Below are 12,321 nucleotides of genomic sequence, written 5' to 3'. Positions count from 1 at the left end.
GGGGCACAGCAATATTCTGGGGAACAATAAATGATTTCTGGTTCCTTTCCAGTAAGTGATCCAATGATCACTCACTTACTGTCCTTACTCACACTCAGTTTACTCAGTTTATAGAAGAGGCACAGAGCCTGGAAGTCAGCTGACAATTGCAAAACCGTTCTTAAGCCCATTCGTGACCCCAAAACTATAGCACACATCTTGGTGGCTCTCAGACAGACACCTCCTGCCCACCTAGGTCCCCAAACCTCTCTGTTCGTCCTCCCTGTGAAAGGAGCCTCAGTGACACTGGAGACAAGACAAAGCAAGGTGCATGACTGGTGTTCCAAGGAGACCTGCAGCTGACTCAGCATCTACAGATACGACCCAGAATCAGTGTAAGAGGTGTAAGATGAAAGAATAAAAAGATTTCCCCCACGGAAGTACTGCTTTGCAGTCCTTTCCACAGTCCAGGGAAACGTCTGCACTTACCTTAAACCACAACACAGTAGGCTGAGGGGTTCCTTCAATGACTGCCTGAAATTTGGCACGCTCCCCAGCATTCACCTGCACGTCCTCTATTGTCACTTGCATATAGGGAGGACCTGGTGAAACACAAAAGTCTGAGGCATTCATGATACCATAACTTTGTCCACGGTGTGCTGCTTTAGGTTGAGTTACTCAAATGGGATTTCCATGACCAACAATTTTGGATATGGTATTGTCTCAATATCAGATCAAGAGATATCATAGTAATACTTCTGGGTTTCTTTATATTGGCATTACCTTTAGGCTTCTTATCTTCATGCTTATATGTTACTTTTTGTTTAATAAACATTTATTGGTCAAGACATTGAATTATTTCAAAACAAAAACCACCACCACCAGAACAGTCAATGAGAGATATCAGCCAAAGAGAAGACAATCGACAATCACAGGATTTGGGAAATTGAAATAAGTCTCTTCCTTACTTGTTGGGGTCTTATCCTCAGTCTTGTATACATGAGTTCTTTCCGTGGTCTCAATATAAACTTCCTTGTGTATGTCCCAGACCACATCTTCTCTTCTGTACCAGTCTCCTGCCCCTGCAGCTGGTGGTGTTCTTTCATGAAGAAAAGATCATTACACAGTCACATATAACTGCAGGGATATAGGATTATACCTTGCTGTCGGTCTATGTGTTTAACCACCAGACAAAACAATATCTACTTAAAATTAATAAAAGAAGAATTTAGTTTTGGTGGAATTAATTTCTCCCCAAGCATTTATATCCTTCTTGCACACTGCATGCGTGAACAGGGCTCTGAAGACGATAAGAAACCTACAAGAACCAGTTCAAGTCACCACCTGCTTCTCTACAGAGGACTGACTTTTCTGATAATGAAGTCTGCCACGTTTGGAAATCTGTGTACCAGAACCTGTATTCACCTGGAAATGGGAACAGTGCGTTCCTGAGCGCTCTCAGCTCCAGCCGCCGCCTCTTCATGGGAAAGGCCAAGGCTGGGTTTCGGTGCACGTGGCTCTTCAGCTGGAATCTGCCTTTGTGCTTTGTCTGGTGGGAGAAATAGGGAAAGTTAGACAGGTCACCTATGAGGGCACAGCTGAAACCAGGAGCGAAACTTTGGAGTCATCTCCAGTTTGACTTGGGTCAAAGCTGAACCCATCTGACCTCAGCTGAGTGCAACTGAAGTTAAGGGGGGAATTTGGCCCTTTTGAGAAGGCCATATGAAGCGAAGGGCTGCTTTTTATTATTTTTTATTTTTTATTTATATGAACCTTTCTGTAAAGAAACACATGCTAGCACAAATAGAAAAGGCAGTCAATAGGGACAAAAAGAAGTAGGATGACTGAAAGGAAAGTGTTAGTTCAGAGCATCCATTTTAGGAGATAATTGAACTTGGGTTCCACCAGTGTGTGACTATGATGAAATGCCTGGTGTTAGCTTTCTACACAAAAATAATACAATTAAGCTATGCATTGTAAGGACAGTTTTGGATTCACTGGTGCAATCAGATTGCATGGAGATAGACTAATTTGGAGGAGTAATCTGGTACACCTCCCTTGGGTTCTTGGAAAATGTCCCCATACAGCTCTTAAATTACATCAGAACAAGGTTTGGCAGTTGAACATTACGGGAAGGAGGAAATAAAAAGATGGAGGAGCTCGAAGGCAGATGAGATTTTTGTTTGTTTGTTTGTTATTATTACTAATTATTTGATTAGATATATCATCAAAAAGTGGTTTGAGCATCTATGCCAAAAGTACCTGGTTTTCTTTTGACACTGACCACTAGAGTTACACTCTAGAATAAAATTCATCTTTTCCATCTGAGAAAAGAGGAAATCAAGAGAAGACTTTTGCCAGCGGGAAGGAGCTTTTGGGGGAACATTCTGAGAATGTTTGGTGCAGGCTGGTTTTGGAAGAAAACAGCAGTTTCTAGAAAACACATAATACTGTTTTACTTTGATGAACATGATTATTCAAAGCATTACTGGCAGGGTCAGAGATCCCAGCTGGCTGGAAAATGGTTTTGTGCTTTCCTGTTGCCAGCACTATCAAAATATTTGCCCTCTTTTTATTTAAAACATATAATCAAAGGGACAGTTGTCAAGCCTCCATCTTATTAAAATAATTCCCCTGTTGATAAGACCTTTAGCTGCCTCGAATGAAAGGACTGCAGAGCCATCACATTTGCTATTCTGTGTTCTCTGTAGTTGAGACTAAAGAAATAATCCATTTCATATTTTACTTCTGATGATTTTTGAATAATTCTGCTTCAGCAGATTATTTGCATGGATGACTTCCCACTCAAAGAACAACAACAAAAGGTTTTAAAATCCTGCCATTTTTAAGCAGATGCTTTGTGTCTGATTCCATTCAATGGCTCTGAAGTTTTAGACAAATATATTTATATATTTATATTTATTTTTTTTTAACAGTGTCTGGAGTTTGAGGGCTGCAGGCTACCTGACAAGTCCTTTTAGGATCACCTTGGTGGAGGCCAGATGCTCTGACAGGACACAGACAGCTCAGACAAGTTGTTAGGGCAGAAGCACAAGGAGGAGCGGAAGGGCTGCAGCTTGTTCGTGCGTTTCAGAAACACCACAGACATGAAAGCCTCATTCCCATGGCAAGAGACAGTCACACACATCATTGGTGTTAAGCAAATAAATTGCTGAGGAGTCTCCTCAAGCTCCAGGGCAAGTGAACTGCAGGTGAACTTGTGCCCTACATGCTGGAGAGCCTCTGGCAGTTGACGAAGGGCTCTTAAATCTCCAGCTTGTTTATGGCAGATGAGGAGAAAAACAATCTCCCTTCCCCACCACACCAAATCCCATTTCCAGAAAGATCTGCCCCAAGCTTCGTGCCAACCTAACCCCAACCCACAGCCCCACGTTTCCCTGGGTCTGAATGTCCTCTCTTACCCTGCAGCTGCTCAAAACAAAACGGAAAACCAAGGAGGAAAAAAAAATAAATCCTTATTTGTGTGTTCAGCATCATTGTCTCTCTCAACTTCCCTGCGACACGTTCCAGATTAATTCCAGACCTACCGTGCCCTCCAGCAGCCTGGGTTTGGGTGCTGGCTTCGTGAACGGGCGGCGCAGCCGCTGCTCCCAAGTGGTCTGAGGGAACGGGCCCAGGAAAGCCATGGCCACCGGCTCCTTGCACGCCCGGAGGAAGAGTCACAAGCAGTGACGCCGAGTCCACAAGTTTCCTTAGAGCTGTCTTGATCTCCTGGTCAGCACGCTGAAGCGAGGCCTGGACAGAAGTCCCCAGCGCTGGCTGTGAGGAAGCCCTTCCTACAGACAAGAAGAACAGCTTTTCTCTCTTCAGCGTAAAAAGAAAACAGCAGCAGCATCCAACCCCTCACAAGCAGAAGAAACATCTGTCATCACGTCCTTCTCCCCTCACAGAGCAGGGAGATGATGCAGGAACGCTTATTCCAGCAGGAGGGAAGGTAGCTAGGACACAGGACAAGGAGACTGGCACGACAAACTTTGAACAGACGCATCTCATGGGGATGAGGACACCGCACCACACCGCGTGTCCCTGGCCCCTCAGACAGAGGAAGGAGGGATTCATCTCCCCACATTGGGATTCATCTCGACCCCACACTAGCTGGCCTGGCAAAAATACTTTCAATGAGAGCAGTGAAATGAAGCCAGAGGTGACCTGCTGTGCTGACACTGAGACTATGTGCGAGGAGGATGAAATTGTACCAAGGAAGGGGAAGGAGAAACGAGCACGTACCATGCTCGGTGGCGCCTCTGAAGAAGGGAGATAAGCCTGAAAGGTTGGCAAAAAAGAGTTTGAAGCTACTGATTGAAGAATAATGTATTTGTCCTCCTTTGCAATATTTAGGTTTGCACTGGAAAGTGCCTGAAACTTAAATTTGCACTCAGCTGTGTAAGATACTATAAGGGCAAGGCCAGCTGGTGTACACATTAATGCACAACAGATGTGGATAGGGAAGCATTATACACGGGAAGACATACCTTCTACCACAAGAAACTACAGTCCTGAAGAAAGAAAGAAGACAAGAAGTTTTCCAAACAAAAATGGATTTTGAACACACATCTTTGCAGAACAGCCACCTGGGAGACAAATCCCACAGACTCCTCCCCAGCCAGCACTGGAAGAAGAAGCTAGGCAAGGTGGGATCAATGGATAATTCAGATCGGAAAGGACCTCAGGAGCCAATTGCATCCAATCTCCTGCCCAGCACTCCTTCCCCAAAACATGAGGCACAACAAAAGGACAGATATCTAGGGATACCCTTAAAGACCCGTCAAAAATGACAAAACCCATGTCAGAGTAAGACTATTCATCATGTTTACAATGTGATTGCTCACAAAGGAAGAGTACAAATGTGAATGATGTTGCAGTCCACGACAAAATGAGCTAAAAAGCTCTACTTTAGACATCTTATTCTGCTTGCCCAAACCTTAATTATTTTAAAAATATTTCATAAAGGAAGTAAAAAAAAGAAAAAATTCCCATGGGTAAAAGAAAAATAATTCTGATTGTATTCTTGAAGCAGAAAAAGTGACTCCCAGCCATACCAGGAATTGGTTCCCAGTGGGCCAAGATGCAGGGAGAGCAATCAGGATCTTGCTGAAAGAAAAAAATAAAGTCAGTGCATACACATGGTTCTGACTTTATTCATGTCATTCACATACAGCAGGTTCTGCAGCACTTTAGGCAGCCTTTAGGTAGCAAATTCACATGATAGACCTTAAGGTAAAGTTGAAGGCTAGGTTTGGATCACCCCCTTTTAACACAAGTCACTTGAATTTATTTATTTTTTTTTCTACTGTCCTCCCCCCATAACTATGGAATATTTCACTTCTGGGTCTGTTGATGGAAAAAACAAGTTTTGCTTACATGTCCCAGACTGCCCCATCAGCGGTCATCAGCACTGGGCTGGTGAAAGATCTTTAAATATTTCCCTAGAAAAATATTTTGATTCCCTGGAGTTCCTGTTATGATTGCTGCCAGCTGGTGCTGCCCTACCAGCTGGGCAGCTGCCAACAAGTGAGCCATTTGGAAAGGCATGAAACACCCTCAGTACCTCTCAAAGAGAAAACATATTTCAGTTTAACTACGACTTGTACTATTATGGTCAAAGGTGGTATTAAGTTCAAACTAAGAGAACTGGTGAAGCAAGAGGTTGTTGTCAGACATTCCAGGCCTAACAAGATAATGCAGGATTCAGCGCTCCCGTGTTGCTAGTACCGTTGCTTTCTTCCCTACTTAATGATGTTACATACTGGGACTCAAGCTGTTGACCTGAGGAGCTTGAATATTAGCTAAGGTATATCAAACTAACACTGAGGCGATGACACCCCTGCAATGGACAATGTGTTTGCCAGTCCTAAAATCTTGACCATGAACCTTTCCACCTCACATCTCCTTCAGCCAATAGCCAGGAACACAAGACCCACGGGTATTTTGAAGCTCCAAATCACCCTCAGAGAAGAATCCAGGTAGACAAACACTGTTCAAAATTATTGAGCAAATTATTGAATGATCCTAAAGCTGAAGAGGAAGTATCCCTCAAAACAGGTTCTTTCATTTCCACACTTCTGAAACTGTAAAAAAAAATGCAGCTAGAGCCGAACTGCATTAATAACATCCATGGGCTGCAGCTCAGCTCCTGCTGGTCAATGGGAGAAGTGGATGAGCTGACAGAGAATGGAGTGCAGTGAACAGAGAAAAACACAAAACCAGCAAGTTTAGTGACAGCCGATGCAAGACATTTATTGATATAAACTCAGCATCTAACAGCATATCTCACATTTGATTTGCTTTGTTGTTTTTTGTTTGTTTTGTATCTCAAGCAAACTGAAGTTTCCACTTTATTAATACCTGCAGGAATTATGGTAAAACATTGTATTAAAATTTTAATACAGCTGTGTTTTCATCTACAAGACATAAACCCCCACACGTCTCATTAGTTATCTACAAAGTTTAATCACTTACAAGCATAACTTTTAACCTCTAGGAAAATATTTTGAAAGAACATGTGATGGACTTCTCATAAACCTTTCCTTTTTTGAATAGAGTTCTACATAAAGATTTTAAACATTCTTTTCAATTGATTTTCTTTTGCTTAGATTTCAAAAGAAAGTGTAAACAGATGTTAATTATTTTGGGCTAATGAGTATTTTTTCTATGACCATCTGAACTGCAGCTTTCTAGCTTCTTAAAAAAAATACCTGAGCATCAAGCACATCAGGAGGAATATCCACATTCCTTTATCCATCTTTACTATCTTTTGGATGAATATTATGTTTTTAGTGACTAATATAGAGCAAATTCCTTTGTGAGCAGTATCTACGTAAATCCAAATGAAATTCACTTCCTCCCATGGAATTGTTCTGTATGGATACTTGAATAACTGAGAATAGAATCAGGTGTGATACAAAAGAAATACTTTCCATTTCAAAAGTATTTCCATGTTGTATGTCTGCTACTTTCCAATGTACAGTGCAATATATGAAAGAAGCACTAATATATATCCATTGTATTGCTTAATTATAAAACAAACAGTATAAACCAAAGAGTTGTTATCAAAAACAGAAGAGTAACATAAAAGAGGCAAATGTAATTTCTTTCACCATATGCAATCACTGGAAAAGCATCTATATCTGGAGGGTGGTTCACGTGGTATTACACATAATATCCTGTCTGGATATTGAAATGAAAAAGGCTGTGAAATGCATTCATTTCAGTCACCACATGATCAAGGTGCACCCACTGAAGAAAAAAAATGGCATTCTTTTCTACAAGCACCTTTTGTAAATTCAGTCCCTGTTAGCAGGAATATTGCCAGGAGGACTCCAGAACAACTTTCACAATATTACCTAGCTGGGAAACACTGAGACAGAACATCACACACCAACATTTCCAAGGCAAAAACTCACTCAATCCTCTCTCTTCATGCTAGTTAGAAATTCAGCTGCATCTGAGCATTTCTGGTTTCCCTGTACCATCTAAATGAAAACATTTTCTACTATGACACGGCCACACAACTCAGCAGGGACAAGGTGTTGGGACTTTTCACCCCATACCTCTGTCAGATGGAGAGGGCCAGTGCTTGGTCCTACTGAGATCAATGACAAATTCCAGTTAACTTCAACTGGGACCAGTATTTGGGCCTATGAGCTCATTTCTTCCCAGGGCTGAGCATCTTGTTGAAGGTTTGTGCAAATTTCACTTTTGGTGAAGCCAACAGGAACAAATGAGCCATGCCCAGTGAATCTCAGCCTTCCCCCCTCAATCAGCTCTCCTGCTGCAAAGCTCCAGAGAAACTCAACAGAAGGCAGTAAGGGTGACGTCTACAGTGCAGTTCAACATACGTGGTTACAGTAACGTGATGCAATTGTACCTGGCAGTGCTTCCAAGCAGCCCAAAATATTATCAACAGGTGTATTCTTCAGCCAGACATTTATGGTAAAGATCTGTTACTTTGTTTTGTTTTTTAACTGTGTTTGAGCTCCTGCTGCTTAGTAGCGAATTCCTTTTAGCATGTTAGGAGACATTACTCATCAGTCTGCTAACGGCAATGTTTCACCACTGGCATGGACAGGAGACCAAATATACCAGATTATTCTTACCAGTAATATTTATTGACAAAGACCACATTTGTGGTTCTTTGTATGTATTAGCATTTGATTATAGATGCAGAAGTCAGTTTGTGCAGCCCTTTAATGTTTTGCTGAGCATTAAGTAAATCTGTGTTTTAAAAGGTATGGTTCATAAATCCACTACGCTAGAATGCAGAGAAAATGAAACCTACATCTTTACACCACTAGGAAGTGGACTTGAACATAGCTGTCATTTTAAATATGGTATTTTTTCTTCTATTTTTATTTATTTTTTTTTTAAACTTAATGCAGAAGAAAGCAATGAAATCCTTGACCTCCTCAAGTCAGCGGGACTTTGACCACTGACTTCAGTCAAGTTAGAATTTCAACTGAAAGGTCTGAGCAGCCCTTTGCATTCCTAGTAAATGCAATATTGCCGAGTTATTTCATTCTGTGGCAGAAGTTCATAATAATTTACTCAGACTGTGCATGTTGAAAGGTTTATTAAGAATTTTTTTTTGGCAGAGCTAATTGGTGTCAAAGCAGTGCGAAACTTCATGACCTTCAGGTGCACACCATGACAGGAGATTGCTTTAGCTGGAAACAGTATTCCTACTCTGGCTGCTGAAGGATGCTGAAAAGCTTGGGTACTTTCACCTTCTTGCCACACTATAATTTACAAGTTGGCACTTGAAATCATTTTTATGTTCACGAACAAAACAGCAATTATTTATACTTGTGTCACAGGTAGGAGAATCAGGCTTTTCTTAAACCTATCACCACAGCTCCACTCTGGAATGATATATGTTCACCTTGATCAAAGCTTTTAAAATTACCAAACTGACATACATGTTCCCTTTAAGACTGGAAAAACTCATATTTAAATACATTTTTTCAAAGGTATTCCCTCATACACATTACCTTGTAAATCATTGCCACCAATTCTCCTCACCTACAACAATTTTGATTATTTTTTTTTTCTGCTTTTCTTTTGTGTTAAAAATTATGCTTGCATCTGCTCAGCTTTGGGAGAGGTCTTCTGTGCTGATGTGCAGCGTCACAGGCTCGCCAACAGTCCCATAGCTGAGGGTTCTTGTGGAAACTTCAGTTTTAAAGCTCGACTGTCCGTTGTCTGCCGAGAGCTGGACTTCAGTGCAGAAAGATGGTTTCACCGTAAAGGAGGGACCAGAAGAAGCAGCTGCTGTGGCCGCGTGCACTCCAGGCGTCACCGCCATGCAGGTATCACTCACATGGAAAGAGATGTTTGAAGGTCCTACAGACTGCACACCAGTTACTCGAGATGCTGACATGAACACCCCCCCAGGAACGTGCTCCTCAAACTTGCTGAAAAATCTTTGCCTGGGCTTGGAAACCACGGGTCTCCCCAGGTTCAGCAGCACTGGCTTTCCAATCGTTGGCTCGTTAATCTCTGTCTGGAGCACGGAGATCTCGCACGGTTTGTCTGCTGTCTGGTTCTGATCATCACACCCGTAGGTCTCGCCTTCTTCAGGAACATAATCTTCAAGATCCTCCAGAGTTAATACTTTGCCATTGTGGGTTAAGATTTTGCGGTCCCGGGTGCTAATGTCTTCTGTCTGTAGTTCTTCTGGTTCATCAACTATGACGACATTATCCTCTTCTGGAACGACATCTGGCACTACTTCGGGTATCCCCTCTTCAATAGGCCAAGATGTGTCTAATTCATCCTCCTCTTCTTTAACCTCGGGGCTCGCTGGTGAGAACAGAAATTGGTGTTCGTCTGCAGCACCTGTCTCAAAGCTGAAGACCAAGGGCTCTCCCCCGCAGGCAAGCAGTGGGGAATCGACACCAGATCCACTGTGGGCACTCGCTTCCTGTGGGCTGCTCTTTCCTTCAGTTCCGTAATCAATAAATGAATTATTTCCTAGTTGTTCAGACCCACACGGGGAACTTCTGTCCTCGCTGCTGCCTTGAGGTCCTTCCTGATCTGTTGTATACACCAGGGGCTGGATATCAACTTCCGAGAGACTGTCTTTAGGCAAAGAAGATTTTGACTGTTCCACCAGTTTATTGTTGGAATTGTTTGTGTTTGGATCATCATCTGGGGAATGCCTAGGCCTTGAGCTGGGAAAAGTAAATGTTAACACCCCTGAGTCATCTTTTTCTTGTTTTGCTGGGGAAGATCCTCTTTTCCTTGCAGGTTTTGGTGATTTTTTCACCTTGAATTCAATTATTTCTTCTACTTCAACCCATTTGCGCTTTTGCTCTTCCGTCTTGGTGTCTGTGATTTCTCTTGCTGCTGCTCCTTGCCTGTTCTCGGGCTCTGTGACATAAAGCATGGGGACAGCAGACTTCGATGTTGCCTCTTGCTCATGTCTGTGGACAGGCTGCCTGATCTTTGAAACGTAAACTGGCTCTGGAGTTGGCTCCGCTCTTGGGGAGCGGGAAGGTGAATGACCTGAAGAAGAACGGGCAGGAGAAACCCTTCCCCTTTGCCTTGGGCTCTTCACCACAGTGGTTATTGTTTCCTCTCTGATGAGGGAAAGGGTTGAGATGGAGTTGGCAAGAAGATGAGACTTTTTGGGGAGCCACACTCCATCCGCACATGCCATTGTGGGTCAAGGCGCTACAGTGAGGTTAGTTTTATGAGCACTCCAGCTTTTGGTGAAGCATGTCATTTCGGAAGGGGTATACACACAACACACACACCCACATGCCCATCTCCACTTACTTTCTGAATCAGTCAGAACCTCAGTGCTGTTTCCCCGAGGTGGATCCGACCTCCATTAGCCTCCTTGAGTGCACAAATACGAGTACCTCCAGCTGAGAAATGGTCTTCTGGATGCTGCTGTATCTCACATGCTGTGTTGACCACCTACTATGCTACTCCGGACCCACACAGCAGTTTCACCCAAAGATTTTAAACACTCATGGTGTTCACCCTTTTTCTAAGTGTCCTTGGCTAAAATCTGGGCTTCAAACTCAGTGACAAAATGTTCTTTTTTACAGTAGGGTCAGTAGTTTCCTCTTTTTTTAATAAGTCTATCATATCTTTATGCTGTTGATTATTTTGAGACCACAGGTCTACCTTTCCACAGGCAGAACAGTTACATTAAGAGGGCATTTGGAAGCCAAGAAAAGGAAGTTAAAACATTTCCTGCAGAAGTCATCTATGTCAAACTATACTCATTTTTACTCTTCATAATACTGTCATTGCAGCCACAGCCTGATCCTACTGTCAGAGATTGCCATACGAATACCAGATCAATCTGGGATGCATGATTGCTATTTCTCAGAGGAATTCTGCTATTCTTTATATTTTCTGAGGCATCCACAGAGGTTGGGATTTCTCAGTATCTCTGCAGAGATACACACTGCTTGTATGAAAACAATCCTCTGCTCCCATCCCGGAGCAAACTGACTTTAAATGAGCTACAGATTAAATTGGATCAATAACTAAAAGCTGGGGACAGGAACACCCAAGCTCAGTCTTTAAAGTTCATAATTCAAATCTTTAACATGCAGTTACTCCTACAGATTTTTTCAGTGCCATTTTTCACATGGAAAAACGTGATAGCAAAGACAGTGTTTGCTTTGCAAGTGCAAGGAAGCTGATGCTCTTCAGCAGAGGTAGCTGATTCAGTAGAGCCAAGAGGCAAAACTGATTTTGATTTTGTACTGAGATTCTCTTCCTGCCTCCAAGCAACAGAGACTGGAATAAAAAAAATAGAGGTATCTGAAGGATAAAGACAATTGCCTGAGGCAGGAAGGAGTGATTACGAATCAATACAATAGCTTTTTTTATTCTTCTGTTTCTCTCTGTTCCCTCCCCAGCCTCAGCAGCTAGTCTGACATGCTGCCTCGAAGGGCTGAAACCAATAGTTCTGCTCTCCAGACCTCCGTCTCTTCAGTCAGGACTGAGACAGGTGAAAGGAGCCCCTGTGAAAGCAGAGCCTGTTTGTCCTGCTGCAATTCCCTAACCAGCACAGAAGGCTAACCAGCTTGGACATCTTGTAGGCTTTCTCATCTACCAATTTGATCTTTGGAGACTGGACTTGGTTTGGTAGTGCCTTCTCCTAATGAGATCAGATTTTTTTTTCCATGATTTTTCTGAGGATGAGGTAAAGGTCAAGATTGGATATTTCTTTTCTCCCTGAGTTGCTTTCTCTTCTACTGCTTACCTCCTATTGCTTTACTCTTTCCCAAAAGTTATCAGAATTTTTCTGTACCTCTTGTTGGGCTTGTTTGCTGACACTGCAATGCAGAGTCTTCATAA

At 42.5% G+C, this 12,321-nt stretch overlaps 1 protein-coding gene across 1 annotated transcript in view; it reads right to left on the bottom strand.

Annotated features, from left to right (window-relative positions):
- Positions 1-12,321, bottom strand: part of OBSCN (obscurin, cytoskeletal calmodulin and titin-interacting RhoGEF) — a 175,207-nt gene that overhangs the window by 21,395 nt on the left and 141,491 nt on the right. The window contains exons 97-100 of the mRNA XM_032182181.1: positions 3,528-3,776; positions 1,405-1,528; positions 948-1,078; positions 469-581 (exon numbers count right to left, since the gene is read on the bottom strand). Of these exons, the coding sequence (XP_032038072.1) occupies positions 469-581; positions 948-1,078; positions 1,405-1,528; positions 3,528-3,776 (617 nt within the window). The remainder of the gene's footprint in view (positions 1-468; positions 582-947; positions 1,079-1,404; positions 1,529-3,527; positions 3,777-12,321) is intronic.

The sequence above is a fragment of the Aythya fuligula genome, chromosome 2, assembly GCF_009819795.1.
Source record: "Aythya fuligula isolate bAytFul2 chromosome 2, bAytFul2.pri, whole genome shotgun sequence".
Classification (NCBI taxonomy): domain Eukaryota; kingdom Metazoa; phylum Chordata; class Aves; order Anseriformes; family Anatidae; genus Aythya; species Aythya fuligula.
This window is presented reverse-complemented; position numbering and strand designations above follow the sequence as displayed.